Genomic DNA, 22,358 nt, shown 5'->3' on the forward strand with positions numbered 1-22,358 from the left:
TTCTTCTATATTTCGACTAGAGAGAGGCTAGAGAGAGAGAGAGAGAGCTTAAGTGTGTGTGTTTGAGAGGTGTAAGGGATATGTGTAAATGAATTAAATGGAGGATTAAGGGTATATATATTTTTGATCATGGGCTTATGCCCATGGTCTTTCCTTCATTCCTCCATAACCCAAGTCCATAACCCATATCCATTTACCCAACACAAGTCCATATCATATTCTATTCAACTAAACCGATAACGACCCGCTATTAAATAAACGAACTTTATTTTATTAATATAACCGAAAGTAGGATGTTACATTTAGCCGGCTTGGAAACAATCTTCAAAGTTAAAAACAGAGGCCAAAAAGAGAAGGGGCATTTTTCGTTAATTGGATGGAAGGATTACGTAATCAACAATCGGTTATGTTTTGGAAACACTTTGGTTATTCGTTATTATAAGGACGATGATGTTTTAGTTGTGGTTGAAGTTGATGGTTGATGAGTTTTATTTATCGTTTTTGTTATTTTTTTAATTTTGTCGTTATTCAAACTTTGTTATAAGCACTATGGTATTTAAAATTTAATTTTGTCTGCTTTTGGAAGAATGTTTGATTGTATTGTTATTTCATTCCTTTTTTTATATCTAATTATTTGTTAACATAATCATAAAAAACAAAACTTGTATGTAACCCTAATCTATCATGTTTTAAATATTATACAGTAACACCTTTTATACTTATTAACTTTGAACATATTAGAGAATAGAATATTTAAATTGGACTTATATTGGATACTATCCTTATTTCCTAAGTATTATCTTAAAATTAACAATATATAATCGTTATCAATGCTTAGAGATACTTTCTAAATTATTATTATAATCACAGATCAAAATATATGTAATATTATGAAATTAGTTAATATTCTATTATAACTATCTTCCATATTTATCCTTTTGTATAATTTATTAACATCTATTCCACCATTTGTCACTCTTATTTCTCTAATAATGTCTTCATCTTCAAAGAAACAAAAATCTACTCCCTCCACCTCAAAGATCAACAACGACGATCCAAATGGTATTGTATTTAATCTTTAAGAAGCTATCAACCATACATATTCTTTAGCGGTATTGATTTTTTGATTTAAACCGTATTTTTTTATTTTTCTTTTAGGTAAACTTCCAAGAAAACCATTGTCTGATGTTTCAAACACGCCACAACAAAATAATGTTCAAAGTGTTCATGTTTATCCTCCTAATACATGTTTCTTGAACCGATACTCATCTCCAAACTATCATTAAAATCAATACGGTATAATCTGTAGACGTCAATTTTTTAATAATAATTATAATGAAGTTGAATACGTTTGTTTTGTAATATTAATTTGGTATTTTCTATTTTGTTAATTTATTTTTCGATTGTACATTTGTTGAAACAAAGGTCAACCTCAAATTGGGCAGTTTGGTTATGTTTCAAACAATACACAAGTTACTATATTTCAAAACAACACACCAAGTAATTATGTGTGTAATTCTCTTGCAAGTAAGTTTTAAATGTATTATGGTTTGGTATTTTTTTTTAAATTTATTGTTATTATTTTGATTGATTTATATTAAAATCCTAAATGCAGGTTCTAATAACAGAACCTATACTCCGTTTGAAGTTCAAAGCGGTTCTTTGTCTAAGTCTTACAAGGGGAAGGAAAATGTATATCCGTATACATTACCAACCGTAAACAATAATTCGCAATATAACAAACGTACGTATCTTTTTGCATATTTCTATAATATTGAAATTATCTTATTATTGTTATATTTATTATTCATTTTACATTTTACATTATATATATATATATATATATATATATATTTGCAGATGATACATCTACTCAAGTTGAAAGTTCGTTTTCATCAAAACGAAAACAAAGAAAGGATATTCTAGATGGGAAATGTGATAAAATAAAACATTCTTTAAACAAAATTTCCCAAAGAAGCCCGTCTATCACAAGTATTGCCTATTTTCTTTTAATCATTATATTTATTTGTTGTGTTAGTAGTTATACTCCGTATAATATTTTGTTGAACAGGTTGTGTTACTTCTTCTAACATCAACACTAACCCAATATTGAGTAATAGCGCTTCTGTTTCTAACTACATAAATTCGGGAAGTACCTCATCAACAAGGTGTAAAGGACGGCCAAGGAGAACAAGCAATACTACTGCTATACCTATGCAGCCGTTAAATGATTTTTGAGTTTGTTGTAGATGATTTTAAAGGCATATCATCAGGTTATTTGTTAATACATTATGTAATTCTACATAGTATGTTCTAAATCCATGTCATAACTTCTTTTGCATTTGTTGTACAGATTACCTTGATCTTGGTAATCAAACATTCCAATGTGATTCATGCAAAGCCTGTTTATGGGAAGCTGAATCTAGGAGAGGAAAACATAGTAGTGGCGATTCAAATTTCTCTTTATGTTGTCGCAGCCGGAATGTTTAACTGCCTGAATTAAAACAGCCTCATGAAAGTTATGTTAAGTTATTTCGTGGCGAGGATCCTTTAAGCAAGTATTTTTTGAAAAATATTAGACGATTCAATTCAATGTTCTCCTTTACATCAATGGGTGGAAAAATTGACAATTCCATTAATAGAGGAAACGCTCCATACACGTTTAGACTAAGTGGAGAAAACTACCATTCTATAGGAACTCTTCTTCCATTAGATGGTAACAAACCTCAGTTTGCTCAACTATACATTTATGATACAGAGAACGAAGTTTCAAACCGAAAATGAGTTTTTGGGTAAGACTTACCTTAACCAGTATATGTTTATAATTTTTATAAACATATTATTTTATAATATATTACATTCATATTAACTTTAAAGTGTATTTTTTCCTTTGTTTTTCTTGCAATCAATTATCCGGAGATGACAAAAAGTTTGATGATTATATTATTAATTATCTGAAGGAAATGTTAGACTCACAAAATCCATTGGTTCAGGCCTATCAGATGGTACATGATTCTTTTAAAGAAAATCCTCATAATGATTTAAAACTCCGCATTGTTGGAACAAGGCAATACGATGCTAGGACCTATAACTTACCAACGACCTTTGAGGTTGCTGCTCTTTTAGTTGGAGATATTTATGATGCCTTAGACAATAGAGATATAATAGTTAACTCGAGGTCTAGCGGTCTTCGACGAATTAGTGAGCTTCATCCTTCTTATACTCCTCTCCAATTTCCTTTGCTTTTTCCTTTTGGTGAGGATGGTTATAAGATAGACATTCCGCATCGGAATATAGATCCTTCATCTACTGCTGCCCGTAAGAAGTGCACGATGCGAGAGTTCTTTGCATATAGGTTACAAGATAGGCCTAACCAATTCTCACTACCCTTAAATGGTAGGAGGCTTTTTCAGCAGCTTTTGGTAGACAAATACACCATGGTTGAGAGTCAAAGGTTGCATTTTATACATTCTAAACAGAGTGAACTTAGGTGTGACACATACGAAAGCCTTCGAAACCTTAAGACATCAGGAACTTCAGATGTTTCCACATCTGGTCAGCGTGTAATTCTTCCATCATCTTTTAACGGAGGAAGTAGATATATGATGCAAAATTATTTGGATGCCATGTGTCTTTGTAGATGGTACGGTTATCCAGATTTTTTCTTAACCATTACGTGCAATCCCGGTTGGCCAGAAGTCAAGCGTTTTTTGAAGGATACCAGTTTAAATTCTGAAGACAGGCCCGATATATTATGTCGTATTTTTAAGATGAAGCTTGATTCAATGATTAAGTTGTTGAAGGATAAGTCTTTGTTTGGGAAGGTTAAAGCAGGTTCGGTTTGCAAATAAAAATTTATATTTTCATATTTTTTCCTTCTAATTTTGAAGATCTTTATTTTATTATTTTGTGCTAATTTTTATTTTTAATTCCAAATGCAGCCATTTACATAATTGAGTTTCAGAAACGTGGTCTACCTCATGCCCATATTTGCTTATTCATTCATCCAGATAATAAAATTCATAATCCATCCGATATAGATAAGTTTGTTTCAAGTGAAATTCCAGACAAGTTGACTGAACCAGACCTATACCAGCTTGTGTCGAATCATATGCTTCAAGTACAGATTCAAAAGGTTTTCCAATTTATAAAAGAAGAGATAATGGACGTTACATCATTAAGAAAGGAATAAATTTAGATAATAGAAGTGTTATCCCTTACAACAAAATTCTGTAAAGAAAGTATCAAGCCCATATAAATGTCGAGTGGTGCAATCAAGAAGGATCAATCAAGTATTTGTTTAAATATATAAATAAGGGTCCAGATCTTGTCTAAAATAACAGCCCCGATAATGAAGATCCTAATGCGGACGAGATTAAAGCATTTTACTATTGTAGATATCTTTCTGCATGTGAGGCTGCCTGGAGGATATTTTCTTTTGATGTTCATTACAGGGTCCCGACTGTTACGAGACTTCCTTTCCATTTACCTTGTCAGCAACAAGTAATTTATGGTCCGGAGGAAGATATTGAAGACGTTCTTACGAAGCCTTCCAATGCTGCTTCAATGTTTATTGGTTGGATGGAAGCCAATAAAAGCTATAGGCATGCAAGGAAGCTATCCTATGCTGAGTTTCCAACACAGTTTGTATGGAAAAAAAAAAAAAAACCACCAAAATGGGTACCAAGGTTAAAGGGATTTGCTATTGGTAGAATTCATGCCGTTCCTACATCGTTTGACGAGGCCTACTACTTACGAATACTTTTAAACAAGGTTAAAGGACCCCAATGTTTCGAAGATATTCGCACGGTAGATGGTGTTGTTTGTGATTCTTTTAGAGATGCATGTTATAGAAGAGGGCTTTTAGATGATGATAAGGAGTACATAGAAGCAATAGAGGAAGCAAGCCATACCGCAAACGGATATTATCTAAGGAATTTGTTTGCAACAATGCTTATAACATTCTCATTATCAAGACCTGATTATGTTTGAGATAATACATGGCAATTCTTAGTCAACGCTATTCTTTATTATCAACAAAAGAAACACAAGAATCCAAGTTAGTTTTGTTCTATATTGTAAGGCCCCGTTACCGGAAGCCCTACTTTCGCGTCGGATTTACTCATAAACACAGTTCTTCAAATCAGAGTTTATTAAAACTTTTCGCGGAATATAAAACATCAATCATTTGTTACAAATCATTCAATCTTTTCTTTGATACCATAACACAAAACTTTATATTTAAAACATCTTTACTTCTTTCTTCAGATGCCAGCCGTTCAATCCATGCCGTGTGTCATCCTCATGCTAACTCTATAATCAGCTCACCTGCGTGCATACTAAAAGTCAGCTACGCTGAGTGAGTTCTAGTTAATCAAGCAACTTATCATACAACCACTTCATACAATATATATATACGTATCCGAAGACACATAGTCCACTGTCTAACATGCCACTGTTTAACCACTTAATTACCCCTACAGCTTAGCCACTTAATTACAACGGCACGTATAGGCTTTCCCTATCACGCACTCACGCTATGCCACTTAATAACGAAGGCACGTATAGGCTTTCCCTATCACGCACTCACGCTATGCCACTTAATAGCGAAGGCACGTATAGGCTTTCCCTATCACGCACTCACGCTATGCCACTTAATAACGAAGGCACGTATAGGCTTTCCCTATCACGCACTCACGCTATGCCACTTAATAACGAAGGCACGTATAGGCTTTCCCTATCACGCACTCACGCTATGCCACTAACACCCTTACTAGACTCCTGCTACCTCTAACACACTCTACCTCAACCTGCCTTGGTCACACTCATATTAGTTTAGTATTTACGTAGTGAACAAGTCACATCACATCATTCATACACACTATCAACCACTTGGCAATCGCTATCCTTGGCGATACGTGCAATATCCGAAGATCGTTCACGTACCGACAAGCATTATAAATATATACCTCATATAACATCTATAGCATACACTTACCACTTAAAGTAAGTGGATTCACACTTCACATCGAGTATGCACACAGCCCCGAAAACATAACAAGGAAATGGGGCTAGAAACTCACCTGAATACGGTTACGTTCTCCGTTGATTGTAATTCCTTTCTTTAACTGGGCTCGGCTAACTGTATAATATTTACACATATCAATTAACTACTACTACTCGTTTTCGATAACTGCCTTAACACATTTTCCAGTAGGTTATTAATTCATTTTATAAACGAACTTCGCTTCAGGCGAAGTTAAACCTTAGGCGAACTCGGAAACAGCTTGGTTCTGGCTTGATTCGATCGAATAGGAACACGTTCGATCGAATAGGAACACGTTCGATCGAATAGGAACACGTTCGATCGAATAGGAACACGTTCGATCAAACAGGAACACGTTCGATCGAATAGGAACACGTTCGATCAAACAGGAACACGTTCGATCGAATACAACACTCATTCGATCGAATACAAAACTCATTCGATCGAATGAGTTGGAGACTATTCGGTTGCTTCCCTATTCGGTCGACTGGACTTGTTCGATCTACGCATTCGATCGAATGGACTGATTCGATCGACTGGTTCGATCGAATGAGTCTGATTCGACTCCTTCAAGCTGGGCGACGGAGAAACCCACGGGTTTTCCAGATTTTCCAGATTTTTGACCCAAAATCGAAGTTTTTGACATGGAAATGCTCGGGATTGAAAGGGCTATCGATTCCTTGTACTTTTAAACACAAAAGCTTGCATTTTGACATCAAAACAAGGCGGTTTTTGACCCGAAAACTCAAGTTACGAAAATAGGGAGTTTTTGCTCGATTTGAGCTCGAAAATGGTTATGAAAACGGATGATTTTCGAGAGGGACTTACCAAAAACGATTAGGAACTAGATTGTGGACTCGGATTTGTGATTTGAGAACTTTCTCTCTCTAGCTTCTCTCTCTAGAAATGAGAGTGTTTGGGTGGGTGTAAGTGAAGGAAGATGGTGAAAATGGTGGAAGTGTCAAGAACTTTCGTTTATATACTACGAGTTTGGTTAGGCTCGGGTTGGCTTCCTACGGGTCGAGACAGGCCGAGTTCATAAAATAACTAAGCCCAAGACCCGTTCCTTACTCGACATTAAATAACTAAAACGTGAAATTACTAAACATAACTTTCTTTTATTTATCAAAATAAAAAATTTCGGGATGTTACAAGTCTTCCCTCCTTAAAGAGGTTTCGCCCCCGAAACCTAACTTATTCCCTATAAACGGAAAACTTCTTATATTTACACGCTTTACCATCACACAACTATTTATTATAACCAACATGCATTCAAGTTAAATTCATAGATCGTTCATACTAAAGCACAAGAAGTCACAAGTACTTCATAACATAAAAGGAAATCATTCAAGCTTGCTAAACAACATAGGTTCAACTGTAACATAAAACACTCTTTAACTACTAAACATAAAACAACTGTGACATGCCACTTATTCTCCTGCAACCTCCTCAGCAGCTAATAGACCATCCCTTCACGCGTTTCCTCTTCCTTCCCTCACTGCCACGGCTTCTCTACACTCCCTAGCTATGTGACCTGACTTACCACACCTATAACACTTCTGGTCCTCGGTGCATTCACGGGAGAGGTGCCCCTCCCTCCCACATCGGTAGCACTGGTTTGGACCAGCCTTGCATTCCCCCAAGTGCATCTTTCCACACACCTTACATGCTCCACTCCCTGCCATCTTCTGTGTCCTTCTCCCTGCATGTTCCACGATATCCCCAGCTCTTTTAGTTCCTTTCCCTTTTCCCTCATCTTCCACTCCCACATCATCCGCCGCCAGATCATCATAGACTATCTCCGCCAACTCGACCGCAGACTCAAAGGTAACAGGTTTGTTGGCCCTGACCAACATGCGGACCTTCTGGGGAAGTCCTCTAACGTAGCACTTGATCCGTTTCGCCTCGGTGTTCACCATGTCAGGTACCAACCTAGACATGCGGTTGAATTCAGTGGTGTACTCACGATGTGTCATCTTGTCCGCCTTTAGATTCAGAAACTTCATCTCGGCCCTCTCAACCTCAGCATCAGCACAGAACCTTTTCATCACTAACTCCTTAAGGTCATCCCACCTCATGGCCTTAATCTCCTCTCGGGTCTTCCTTTGTTCGACCGTTTCCCACCAGTACATGGCCTCATCTTCAAATGACTGAGTGGCATAACCCACTGCTTGGTCAGGACGACACTCGCTAATGCGGATAACCTTATCCATGGCGGTTATCCACTGAAGGGTAGCGATTGCGTCTCCCAAACCAGTCAACTTAGGCGGGTCACAACCTTTGAAGGACTTATAGTTGCAACCGCCTCGGCCCCTCTTCCTTTCATCATCTTTCACAGACTTTACCTCACTCGAGTTATCCCTTTCCCTCTCGTCATTCTTTCTATTATTACCACCTGCCCCTTCAACGGTTCGTTCACGGCTTCCAGCAGACCCTTCGGGATTCAGGTTCTTCACAGCAGCAACTACAGCTTGAACAATGGCTGCTTGAACTGCAGGGCTAAGTTGAACTTCTTCGTTGTTGTTCTGGTCTCCTCCAGCTGCGCTTCCTTCATCTTCGGTGTGGGAAGCTTCTTCCACCGAGGGTTGCCGGACAAGACGAGGCCTGCCACGACGCCCAGTGCGACCCCCAGTTTCAACAAATTCTCCAGCTCCAGCCATCGTAATCTAAAAGGGAAAACACAAACATCATCACTCAAGGATCTATCTAGTACAAGGATAGTAAGGCTAACAGGTAATAACAGTGGCCAGTTGTGATTAGCTGATCACGTTACTTTCCGTGTCCTATACACTTCCCTTTATGAGTCCATTTGTGCTGGTTCTACATAAGCAGTTTGTCAAATCAAACAATCAATTATTCCTATCCCTAACGTTCACATATCTTTCTTTTCTCATTAACATATATCATTTAATCATACACCTTACCTTTACTGATCTTGCTTGAGCGACACATGGCATTCTTGAACTGGCATCTTCTTTCCTTTCTTACTTAAATCCCATTTTCTGTTCGAGTCTAAGCATGTAGGATGCTTAAATCTCTCGAACTTATGCTCTGATACCAACTTGTAAGGCCCCGTTACCGGAAGCCCTACTTTCGCGTCGGATTTACTCATAAACACAGTTCTTCAAATCAGAGTTTATTAAAACTTTTCGCGGAATATAAAACATCAATCATTTGTTACAAATCATTCAATCTTTTCTTTGATACCATAACACAAAACTTTATATTTAAAACATCTTTACTTCTTTCTTCAGATGCCAGCCGTTCAATCCATGCCGTGTGTCATCCTCATGCTAACTCTATAATCAGCTCACCTGCGTGCATACTAAAAGTCAGCTACGCTGAGTGAGTTCTAGTTAATCAAGCAACTTATCATACAACCACTTCATACAATATATATATACGTATCCGAAGACACATAGTCCACTGTCTAACATGCCACTGTTTAACCACTTAATTACCCCTACAGCTTAGCCACTTAATTACAACGGCACGTATAGGCTTTCCCTATCACGCACTCACGCTATGCCACTTAATAACGAAGGCACGTATAGGCTTTCCCTATCACGCACTCACGCTATGCCACTTAATAGCGAAGGCACGTATAGGCTTTCCCTATCACGCACTCACGCTATGCCACTTAATAACGAAGGCACGTATAGGCTTTCCCTATCACGCACTCACGCTATGCCACTTAATAACGAAGGCACGTATAGGCTTTCCCTATCACGCACTCACGCTATGCCACTAACACCCTTACTAGACTCCTGCTACCTCTAACACACTCTACCTCAACCTGCCTTGGTCACACTCATATTAGTTTAGTATTTACGTAGTGAACAAGTCACATCACATCATTCATACACACTATCAACCACTTGGCAATCGCTATCCTTGGCGATACGTGCAATATCCGAAGATCGTTCACGTACCGACAAGCATTATAAATATATACCTCATATAACATCTATAGCATACACTTACCACTTAAAGTAAGTGGATTCACACTTCACATCGAGTATGCACACAGCCCCGAAAACATAACAAGGAAATGGGGCTAGAAACTCACCTGAATACGGTTACGTTCTCCGTTGATTGTAATTCCTTTCTTTAACTGGGCTCGGCTAACTGTATAATATTTACACATATCAATTAACTACTACTACTCGTTTTCGATAACTGCCTTAACACATTTTCCAGTAGGTTATTAATTCATTTTATAAACGAACTTCGCTTCAGGCGAAGTTAAACCTTAGGCGAACTCGGAAACAGCTTGGTTCTGGCTTGATTCGATCGAATAGGAACACGTTCGATCGAATAGGAACACGTTCGATCGAATAGGAACACGTTCGATCGAATAGGAACACGTTCGATCAAACAGGAACACGTTCGATCGAATAGGAACACGTTCGATCAAACAGGAACACGTTCGATCGAATACAACACTCATTCGATCGAATACAAAACTCATTCGATCGAATGAGTTGGAGACTATTCGGTTGCTTCCCTATTCGGTCGACTGGACTTGTTCGATCTACGCATTCGATCGAATGGACTGATTCGATCGACTGGTTCGATCGAATGAGTCTGATTCGACTCCTTCAAGCTGGGCGACGGAGAAACCCACGGGTTTTCCAGATTTTCCAGATTTTTGACCCAAAATCGAAGTTTTTGACATGGAAATGCTCGGGATTGAAAGGGCTATCGATTCCTTGTACTTTTAAACACAAAAGCTTGCATTTTGACATCAAAACAAGGCGGTTTTTGACCCGAAAACTCAAGTTACGAAAATAGGGAGTTTTTGCTCGATTTGAGCTCGAAAATGGTTATGAAAACGGATGATTTTCGAGAGGGACTTACCAAAAACGATTAGGAACTAGATTGTGGACTCGGATTTGTGATTTGAGAACTTTCTCTCTCTAGCTTCTCTCTCTAGAAATGAGAGTGTTTGGGTGGGTGTAAGTGAAGGAAGATGGTGAAAATGGTGGAAGTGTCAAGAACTTTCGTTTATATACTACGAGTTTGGTTAGGCTCGGGTTGGCTTCCTACGGGTCGAGACAGGCCGAGTTCATAAAATAACTAAGCCCAAGACCCGTTCCTTACTCGACATTAAATAACTAAAACGTGAAATTACTAAACATAACTTTCTTTTATTTATCAAAATAAAAAATTTCGGGATGTTACATATATGTGATATTTTGTTTTTGTAGTTTACTTTAAATTAAATAAATTAATTATTTTTCAGATTTATGTCTTAGTGACGACCAACTTATGAACTTGGCATTACTTGAGATTGAAGAGTTTTTGGTATCAAACAATTCATCTCTATGTAGGTTTTCGCACATCCCGTTTCCAGATCAGGAATCTATATCTGCCTCAATGAATCCTCTTATGATGGAAGAACTAGCTTATGATACCAATGCTTTGACAAATGATTTTAAGCATTTGTATATATCTCTAACTTCTGAACAAAAAGGCGTTTACAACGAAATATTTGACTCATGGAAACGTAAAAAAGGTGGTGTTTTTTTCGTTTATGGTTATGGTGGTACCGACAAAACATACTTATGGAAAACTTTATCTGCCTCAATTCGGTCTAAGGGAGAAATTGTTCTTAATGTTGCTTCAAGTCGAATAGCATCTTTATTATTAGATGGCGGTATAACTGCTCATTCAATATTCTTCATTCCAATAAATCTTCAGGTAAGTATTATAAATTTTATTAGGTAGTTATTATTTTACAGTTTAATTTATCTTTTTTAATTATTATATTTAATATAATGTTTACATATTCAACATTTTCAGGTTAAGGGAAATACTGATGTTTCTGACTTATTGAAGAAAACATCAATTTGGGACGAAGCTCCAATGATTCACAAACATGCGTTTGAAGCTTTGGACAGAACGCTAAAAGATGTTATGAAAGGTGATTTGGCAAACACTTCTGAATCATTGTTTTGAGGTAAGGTAATTGTTCTTGGAGTGATTTCAGACAGATTTTACCTGTTGTACATAATGGAACAAGAAACGAGTGTGTCAATGCCACAATTAGTTCTTCTTACATATGGTCAAAGTGTAAGGTTTTGAAACTAACAAAGAACATGAGGTTGACTGTTGGTTCTCAAATGACAAACACTTTAGAGATTCAAAAATTTGCTGATTGGTTGTTGGATATTGGTGAAGGTAATCTTGGTGGTCCAAATGATGGTGAAGCAACTATATCAATTCCAAATGGCCTTCTAATAAAATATTCCCTTGATCCTATGTCTGATTTAATAGAATTTGTTTATCCTTCTATGTTAGAAAGGTTTAACGATCTTACTTACTTTCAAGAACGGGCGTTGCTTGCTCCCTTAAATGAGGTGGTTCAAGAAATTAATGATCGTATGTTATCATATTTTCCCGATCAAGAAATGGAATACTTAAGTTCAGATAGTATCGATGAGGTTGAAAGTGTCTCAGAAGATTTTGATCCCACGTTGTACTCTCATGATTTCCTTAATGGTATAAAGATGTCTGGAATGCCAAACCATCGTTTGTTACTTAAGGTGGGAGTTCCTATTATGTTACTTAGAAATATTAATCAGAAAAAATGTTTGTGCAATGGAACTAGACTACAAGTTGTTAGTTTGGGAAAACACGTCATTGAAGCTAAGGTTGTTTCTGGTACAAATATAGGATTTCGTACTTTAATTAGCAGAATAAGTCTTACACCTTCTGATAAGAAGCTTCCATTCAAGTTAAAGAGAAGACAGTTTCCTATATCCGTTTGTTTTGCAATGACTATAAATAAAGTCAAGGACAATCGTTATCGCGTGTTGGATTATATTTAAAAGACCCGGTTTTTACTCATGGCCAGCTTTATGTTGCTTTGTCTAGAGTTAAGACTCGAGAAGGTATTAAGATTGTTTTACTAGATAAAGAATCTCAATTGATTAACGAAAAAAAACGTTGTGAATAAGGAAATATTTGGAAACCTTTTATGAGTTTTTACATTTCATTTTCGTTTATGTTTCAACTGTTGTAATTGCATTTAACTTTTTATTATAAAAGGATTGTGTTAATTATTTTATGTCTAACTATAGGTATATGTTTGTTTGTTAATCATCCATTATTTTTTCTTATTTTTTATGTTTCTCTTTTATCTTGTACTCAGTATATAGAGGCAGAGAGATACTAGCACATTTTTTGGTGGTCCAGATATTAAATCGAGAGGAGAGATGTTATATTATGAGGGGTGTGATCATATGTGCCCTAACCAAAAACAAAGTACACTCGTTTGGGCGGTTTCATAGTTTTAAATGTATCATTAAATTGTTTGGTGGGTTATCAACCTTGACGGAGTCAGTTTTTGGGAATTGGGTATGACCATATTGCTTACTAGTATTAACAGTGGTAATTGATGAATCATCGATCGAGGTGTATGTGTTGCATGAGAGTTTGCTTGAGGGCAAGCAAAAGATAATTGTGGGGATGTGATGGTCGGGTAAAAGTCATATATTATTATATTATTTGTTTACTTTTAGTTTAAAAATGATGTGAACTTTGGTACTTCAAGGGTGTTTATGTGTTTCAGGATAGTTGACATTAAGGACGCTTATCGGGATGAATTACAGGCTTGGAACGAATATGTAGAAGACTCGTGATGATTAGCACGATTTCCTATGCAAAATAAAAGAAGAAAATAATGAGAATGTGTCAGATACCCCTTAGCGCGGCTCTAAGGGGCCCTGGGTGTAACCTTAGAGCTACTCTAAGGTCAAATTTAAGAAATCAGGAAATTAGACCTTAGCGCTGCGCTAAGGTCTCACCCCTGGATTTTAGCACCACGCTAACATCCCTTAAGACGGAAAGTTAACCTAACTTTGATATAATCATTTTGAGCCCCTAATTCAACACATCCTTCGTTCCAGCAACCAAGTACAAGCCCTTGGACGATTTTGCACCATCCCGAATCCTCGGGTTTGTCCCTTCATCGCATGCTTTCATCCTGTCATCAGATAAGTGAATCCTTCATGATGCCAATGTCAGGCTAAAACCATTGTATTCACTTTAGGTTAGGGTTTTTTGTAAACGAACTTTGATCAGATTTTATGTTTTGAATGAGTATGAACTTGATTGAATGTCTTTAATCTTTTTTTACATTATGAATTGATTGTTTAAATAGTTTATGAGTTTGATTCTCAACTTTGCATCACTTTTCTGGTTGTGTTCATCACATGTAGGGTTAGCTCTTATGTCATTGAACCAGTATTCGTTAGTCATTTCTTAAAATTTGTGTCCATACATTAAACTGGTAATTGGGTAAACCGGGGTTCAGTTGTATCAACAATTCGGTTAGGGTATCGTTTGTCATCGCAACCCAACTGTTAGGTTTAGTAATTACTGCGCAATTAATTCCTATGAATATGTGATTAGTCGGTCATCACATTACCTGAACCTGAAGCGAATCTGTTTGTCATTATTGTTTACAAACTTTTCCAAGTAATCGTGTGTTCTTATAATTATCTTTAAAAAAATGCTTGACATCGATTGTCCTCCTAAAATAATAATTAATTAGCCATGAAATTTACTTGCATTTTCCATTGATTCCCTGTGGAGATGACCTTACTTACTCATACTAGTTATAGGTATTTAAGTTTTATAAATACTTGTTTTTTATTAGAGCATGACTTCTACGCCATGTACCCCCTTTCTAATAACTTTAAAATTCCTATCTCGCTTCGATTTTTTCTTAATCTGCAGAAGCGATCACATATGTTGAGAGAGAGTTAAAAGAGGGAAAGGTTGGCGGGTTCGACTTCTTTTTTCTAGCTGCACCATTCACTCATATTTTTACATTGTCTTCATCATTAGAAGCTTTAAAAAGGTGGTTAAAACTGAACAGAAGGGGAGGGGCCTAGCTAGAAGGATCGATGGAAGAGAGTGGTTGTGTTAAATTGTGAAGGATGGCGGTTGTGGTGTCATACAATAATGGTAGTATTAAATGGGGTACTGTGGGAAAGATCGCTAGTGTGGTGATGGAGATCTTGAAGAAGATGGGGTGTCATGCTTGATAAACATTGAATAAGGTAAATTGGGTGGCTCCCACCCGATCTCACACACGTATGTTGTTTTTCAGAACTTACCTGGTGAGGCTAAATCCAAGAAACACACTGTTGCTACAACAAAGATAAGACCAATGATAGTGAATGGACTGGTTAGGCTAACAAGCTTCAAGGGTTCAGGTTAACCTAAAGCAGGTCGTGGTGTCCCTCTACATTTGCAAAACGTAGAAGGAGGTTCACTAGTTTGTTGTTGATTGCTATAGTTCACCGAGGATCAAGAACCGTGATGTTTGGAATCGGTTTTAGGATGATGTTTTTGGTGAAGCTATGGAGTAGTTGAAGTGAGAAAGAAATAAGTTAAGAGCATATCTCTCAAGGAAGAAGAGAAGATTAGGGAGATGGTGTTATCTACCCAGATCTTGGTGTGTTCTTGTTTATGGCTAAGTTCTTGTTATATAGAAGAAGAGACCAAGCCTTTCGTCCAGTGTACAAACTATGTTACCTCCAGTCTGCATAGTGAGTTGACCTTTATGGGCGGGAATCTTTGGACCGCTGGTCCATGGTTAAAATAATAATACTTTATCTGAGCATGTCCTTTGCTCAGAGGGGACAAGGATGTGAACAGTGATGTGACATCGTACTGTAGCACGTGGGTACTTGTTTACATAAGTTTGGGCGGGAAATGAAGCCTTTAACCTTTCAACCTTTTTAGCGTTAATGTGTTCCAGCCATTTTATTATTTCCTTGGGCTACCCCCGCCATCAGCCCCCCAAGTCAGAGGTGTTTGGGAGGTAAGCTCAAGGGCTTCTGACTTTTGCACACGTTTTGTTTATTCCTTAAAGGCTTCAAGGCTTGTAAGCTTCGAGGCTTTGTTCAGTTTTGGTTATTTTTTGAAAAATTTGAAAGGACAGCTGATGTGATAGTAACTGCCATATTGCGGTTCCCAATAACTGCTTTTTCATTAATAGCTATCAATAGGATAACTACTCATTTTCTTCTAGTTTTTTCTTTAAAGTTTCCATCATAAACATATTCAAGTTTCTTTCAATCTTCTATCAGGTTAGTTTCGATCCTTCCCCTTTCTTTCAAAACTATGGTTGCTAAAAAGGATCTTTCGGTCAGCTTTTCTCGATTAACCCAAGAAGAGGTTTAATCATTCTGTATTGAATGGGGAATAGGGTTAAAGTACAAACCATTTGCTCCGCCGGTCGATTCTTCGATTTATCGGTGTCCGGCGGGCTTTATTGCTTTATACCGTCGTCATTTTGAGTTTTCCAATCTCCGGCACCCTTTTTCGGTTTTTGTTTTGTATGTTTTGGAGTATTACCATATATCGTTCGGTCAAATCCATCCTTTGGGGCTTGCTAGGGTATTGCATTTTGAGTTTTTGTGTAGAGCCCTAGATTATGACCCTTCGTTGTTGAGTTTTCGTCGTTTCTTTCGCTTAGAAAAGAACGGCGATTGGTATACTTCCGAACATACTAAGGTCGATACGTGTTTGGTTTCTTCGGCGGTTACAACCCTCGGTTCTTGGAAGGTCCGTTTTTTCTTTGTTTTCGATTCCATCCTTCCATTTAAACCCGTTTGGAGACAACCCGAGGCCGTTCTAAACGAGCCTGAGCCGGCTGCATCGGAGTTGAATGATTTGTTTTTGAAACGTATTAGAGAGTGTCCATCACGTCTTCGTCCTTTTCCCAAACACCTTCTTGTGTTATTAGGAATTAGCAAACTTTGGGATAAGCCTAATTGGGATCCCGTGCTTTTGAGGGATAATAAGGGTATGCATTTGTTTATCCCGTATTTGCTTTATCTTGTTGATATGTTTGCTAATGATTTTCCTTTATATTTTATAGTTATGTCTGCCTTAGATTTTTTGAAGAGTGATGACACTTCGGATGTTGGGTTTACTGATATTGCGGATGCTGTTGGGGAGGATTTGGTTGTTCGAGGGAAGGAGGGTCGATTTGAGGACGCTGAGTATGTTGGGGTTGCAAACGTTAAAGGGTTCACCAAGACCGCTGTTCCGAAATCTTTTTCCCGTCATTCCACACGACGTTTGCTGAAGTTTGTTGGCACTTCATCTTCTCATGAACCAGTTGAGGTTAGTGATGGTATTCAGGTTTCTGAAGACCAAGGTCCAACTATGGAGGTTGAGAAGGAGCAAGGGTTGGTGGTTTCTAAGAAGGGGAAATCGGTTGGGAAGAAAGCTGCGATGTCTGTGGTTCAAGGGTTGGATGGCAATGCGGTTTATGTGCCAGAGTGGAGTGTCAAGGTTGGGGATAGCTTCAAAGATCCCGAAGTGTGTGCGGACGCGTTAGCCAATTTCACTCCTCCAGGGGTTCGTGATACTATTTCCAAGATGGAGGGTGATTCCCTTTTGTCCAAGCTAATCTTGAATTCTCGTAACGTTTCTGCCCTTTTGGCAGAGGGTGTCACTCGTTTTCGAAAAGAGATGGAGGAGTATGAGGAGTTTATGAAGATGAAGGAGAAGATGAGGGCCTCTATGGCGGCCATGAAGAAAGAGGTAGAAGGGTTTTCTGGGAAGGAGAAAGTGTATGTGAAATGGATTGACGATTGTCTCGTGGCCATGAGATTGAGATGGCAGGTTTGAAAAAAGCTATGGAAGCTGACAAGGCTAAGTTGGATGCTGATCGGGAAGCTTTTGAGTGCAGAGGAGAGCCTTCGAGATGGAGAAGGAAGGCTTGAAGGCTTCGGTTACCCAGACTTCTGATGACAACAAGTGGTTGATTGAGCATAGGTTTCAGCAGGTTGTAACTTACTTGCTTCATTCTAAGGAGTTTAACTCGGTGCTGGGCTATGTTTACACAAAGCTGCTAGACCGTGGGAAACATTTGGGTTTTATTGCAGGCTTCCATCATCACGAAACCGGTCAACCTATGGAGCAGTCTCCCTTGTTCAACCATGAAGCTTACATGCTTTTCACCGGTTCAGTTCATGCAATGGAAAGGCTCACTTACCCTTATGTGGGTGAAGTTTCATCATGCTATGGTAAGCCTCTTTCAATTTTGCAGGGCTTGAAACCAACCGGCCTTGATGAGAAGGTTGCTAAAGAGGTGCTTGAGTCCTTGTCGCAGAAACGCTCCCGCTTTGGCGATAGTGAAGAGACTTTATCTTGGGAAAGAGACGGATCTCATGTAGCAAGCCTCGAAGGCTCGGCTGTTGCTGGTGTTGGCCCGCAAGTCAAGAAGTCCAAGAAGGGTAAAAGTGTTAAGGCTAGTACTTCAAAGCATGTTTCTAATGTTTAAACACGTGATTTGTAGCTTTCTTAGCATCGTTAAACAATGTTATGTAATCTTAAACAATGTAGGTTTGGCATGAAACTCTTAAAGTTTCTGCCTTGTAGTTGTGTTTGGCCTTTTGGCCCTTTGAACATTTTCTTGGGAATCCTTGTGATTTCCTTGTTTAGCCTTAATTGGCTTATTATGAATGCTTATTAGTTATGGCCTTTCAATGGCCTTTGTTTATGGACTGTGATGTTTATGTTTCTGTGTTTTGGTTGCTTGTCTTGTTAGTTTGATGTGTTTTTAGCTAACTTTCCATAAGAAGGTTTAGTGCTGCAGTCACTTTTTAGCTTCAAGGCTTCATTAGGTAAAAAGCACATGTTGACTATCCTTTGTATCACTACATAGTGTATGTTTTTGTTTCTTAAACTTTTACAAAGCTTAAGGAACGATTTGATGTAGGCTGTTCAGACCCGTCTATGAGACAAGTTTTTAGTTGAAAAATTTTCTAAGTCTCATGGAATTGGATTGACATAGGAACTCACCCCTTATATAGGTCCATTTAACCCTTGAACCTATTGAGCGATGTGGCCTGGGAGCTCATCCCCTTACATGGCCCTTGCCATGGAGTTTCTTGCTAGGTTCTCAACCTGATTATAGGATAGTAAAGACAAGTTATGACAAAACCTTTATCATTCATTCAACAGGTTGATGTTCACAAAAAGGAGAATTATACATCTCTTGAAATACATTTTAAGACTTTGACTAGGCATAGAACCTTTTAAGAGTTTTGCCGTTCCAGTGTCTTGGAAGCTTTTTTCCTTCTGTGTCGGCCATCTTGTAGGATCCACCCTTGTGAGCTTCAAGGATTGTGTATGGCCCTTCTCACTTTGGGTCAAGCTTTCCATAGTTTTCTTTCTTGCTGGCCTCATTGTTTCGGAGTACAAGGTCTCCAGGATTGAAACGTTCATGTTTCACTCTTGCATTGTAATTAGCTTCCATTTTCTACTTGTACTTAGCCTCTTGTATTGCGGCTTGATCACGAACTTCTTCAAGGAGTTGCAAATTCAACATGCTCTCATTGTTGTTTGATTCGAGATCCATGTTGAGTGTTCTTTGAGTCACAACTCCAACTTCGGCTGGGATTACAGCTTCTGATCCGAAAACTAGGCTGTAAGGTGTTCGTTTGTCACTTGTTTTTTCGGTTGTTCTTATTGCCCATTGAACATTTGGGATTTCTTCAAGCCAATTGTTGTTATGTATTCCCAGCCTTGTTTTGATACCTTCAACAATGGTTCCGTTTGTTCTTTCAACTTGACCGTTGGATTGTGGGTAAGCAACCGAGCTGAACACTTGGGTGATTCTGAATTCTTTGCACCATGTGCTAAAAGGCTTCTCGGCAAATTGCTTCCCATTATCTGTGACCAAAACTCCTGGCAACCCATAGCGACAAATGATGCTTTCCCATACAAAGTCAATGACTTGTTTGCCCGTTATTTTTGCAAGTGATTTGACTTCAGGCCACTTGGTGAAGTAGTCCATGGCTACCAACAAAAATTTTACCCCGCCCTTGGCTGGTGGGAATGAACCAATGATATCCATTCCCCACTTGTGGAATGGCCAAGCCGAAGAGATGGAACTAGATCGTGTTTAGGGCTTTTGGGAACAGGTGCATGAATTTGACAAGCTTCACATTTCTTGAGCTGTTCGGTTGCATCGCGGTGCATCGTGGGCCAGAAGTATCCAAGGTTCATCAATTTTGTAACCACCGTTCTTAGCCCAAAATGAGCTCCACATATTCCCTCATGAACCTCTTTGATCATATACTGGCTTTGTTCAGGGCCCACACATCTTAGTAGTGGTGCAAGGTAAGCCTTTTTATAAAGGGTTTCTCCTTGCAACACATACTGTCGGGACTTGATTCTAACCCTTTAAGCCTCTGTCTTGTCCAATTGTAACTCACCATTTTTAAGGAACTTTTCTATGGGAGTCATCCAATTGGGACCTTCTTCGGTAATTACATCTTGAACCTCCAATTCTTGAATTGAAGGAGTTTTCAACACTTCCACCAATACTTTCTCTTGGTGAGATGTGCAAATGTGAGGGATGATAGCTTGCTCAGGGCATCGACTCTCTTGTTTTGCGATCTTGGGACTTGCTTGATAGTGCACTCTTGAAATGTGGTTATCAACCCTTTTGCCTTTTCACGATACTTCTTCATGTTAGGCTCTTTTGCTACAAGCAACGAGTCTGTGAAGACTTGTAGCTTTTGGATCTTCATTTCTTTGGCAATCTTCAGACCAGCGATCAAAGCTTCGTATTCCGCTTCGTTATTGGTGATCTGAAATTCAAGTCGAAGAGCATATGTAAATTCTAACCCTTGAGGGTTGACTAAAACGAGCCCAGCTCCTGACCCTTCGATGCTGGAAACTCCATCGATAAAAAGCTTCCAGGCTTCGGGGTCAGAAGGTTCAGTGGCAGTTGTGTGTATTTCAGGAGTGACTTTCTTCGGGATTTCTACAATGAAATCTGCCAAGACTTGGGATTTGATAGCTTTTCTTGGTACATAGGTGATGTTATGTTTGCCTAGTTCTACATCCCATTTGGCCAATCGGCCTGAATTTTCTGGTTTTTCAAGCACACTCTTGATGGGTTGGTCAGTGACCACTTGTATAGGGTGTTCTTGAAAGTACCTTCGAAGCCTTCTAGCTGTTTGAATTAAGTCCAGAGCAAGTTTTTCCAAAGGAGGATATTTGATCTCTGCCATTTTTAATGTTTTACTAAAGAAATAAACGGTTACCTGAACTTTGTTTCGTTCGATGGTTAGCACCGCGCTTAGTGCTTCTTCAGCCACGGAGAGATAGACAGAGATCAGTTCTCCTGTTTCAGGGGCTGCAATAGCTGGAAGTGAAGCCAAGTGTTGCTTCATTTGGTTGAAAGCTTCCTCTGCTTCTTCTTTCCACCTGAAATCTTTCTTGTTGGTGCAACCCTTTAACGTTTTGAAGAAGGGTAGAGATTTCTCAGCAAGCTTGGAGGTAAAACACTTCAAGGCTGCATGCCTTCCGTTCAGACTTTCCACTTCTTTTTTGCCTTGCGGAGATTTAGTTTCAAGAACAGTCCTAACTTTGTTAGGATTGGCTTTTATGCTTTGTTTCCCCACAATGTGTCCCAAAAACTTGCCTTCTTCGAACCCAAATGAGCATTTTCCAGGGTTGAGCTTCATATTGATCTTCCTCAAGGTTTGGAAGGTTTCTTTTATGTCTTCAAGCATTTGATGCTCGGTTTTGCTTTTGATTACCAGATCTTCGACATAAGCTTCCAGGTTTCTGCTAATTTGACTAGCGAATGCCTTTTCGATCAAACGTTGGTAAGTTGCACCGGCATTTCGTAGGCCAAAAGACATCTTTTGATAACAGAAAACACCCTTATCCGTGTGGAATGCGGTTTTTTCTTCGTCTTCCACTTTCATGAGGATTTGGTGGTAACCCTTGTAAGCATCAAGAAAACATTGGAAGGGATCGCCGGTTAAGGAGTCAACCTTGAGGTCCATCTCGGGTAAGGGATAGCAATCCTTAGGGCATGCTTTATTTAAGTCTTTGAAGTCGATGCACATCCTCCAAGATTTGTCATGCTTTCGAACCATGACTGGATTAGCCACCCAAGATTGATACTTGACCTCACGTAGGATCCCAGCTTGTACAAGCTTTTCTACCTCTTGCCACGCTGCCAAGCTTCTTTCAGGAGCTAGGCTCCGTTTGTTTTGGACAACAGGTTTGACATCGGAAAGTATTTTCAGCTCATGCTCTGATATGCTTCGAGGGATGCCGTTCATGTCTTCCGTGCACCAAGCAAAGACATCGCTGTAGCTCATCAACAGCTTTTCAAGGTGTGAAACTGTTTCTTTGGAAAGGCTTGTGTTTACCCGTAACTTTTGTTCAGGGTACTTGGGGTTTATGATTAAGCCTTACTCTTCATCTTTGCCTTTGGAGCTTTCCCCTTCAACCGTGTAAACCTCTTGGGTAG

The 22,358-nt window shown here is 38.7% G+C and overlaps 2 protein-coding genes across 2 annotated transcripts; both read left to right on the top strand.

Moving 5' to 3' along the window:
- Nucleotides 1–3,002: 3,002 nt before the first annotated feature.
- LOC143628319 (uncharacterized) lies at nucleotides 3,003–4,992 on the top strand. The gene is made up of 3 exons (XM_077097943.1): nucleotides 3,003–3,834; nucleotides 3,942–4,135; nucleotides 4,417–4,992. The coding sequence occupies exons 1-3, from the start codon at nucleotides 3,003–3,005 to the stop codon at nucleotides 4,990–4,992; spliced, it is 1,602 nt and encodes a 533-aa protein (XP_076954058.1).
- A 6,325-nt stretch (nucleotides 4,993–11,317) lies between these two features.
- Nucleotides 11,318–12,879, top strand: LOC143628320 (uncharacterized). Its single transcript, XM_077097945.1, has 3 exons — nucleotides 11,318–11,749; nucleotides 11,852–11,972; nucleotides 12,014–12,879. The coding sequence occupies exons 1-3, from the start codon at nucleotides 11,318–11,320 to the stop codon at nucleotides 12,877–12,879; spliced, it is 1,419 nt and encodes a 472-aa protein (XP_076954060.1).
- The last annotated feature ends 9,479 nt before the right edge of the window (nucleotides 12,880–22,358 follow it).

This window comes from Bidens hawaiensis, unplaced genomic scaffold (assembly GCF_021521415.1).
Source record: "Bidens hawaiensis isolate Kalapana, Puna unplaced genomic scaffold, B.hawaiensis_p1.1 tig00004868_1, whole genome shotgun sequence".
Taxonomy (NCBI): domain Eukaryota; kingdom Viridiplantae; phylum Streptophyta; class Magnoliopsida; order Asterales; family Asteraceae; genus Bidens; species Bidens hawaiensis.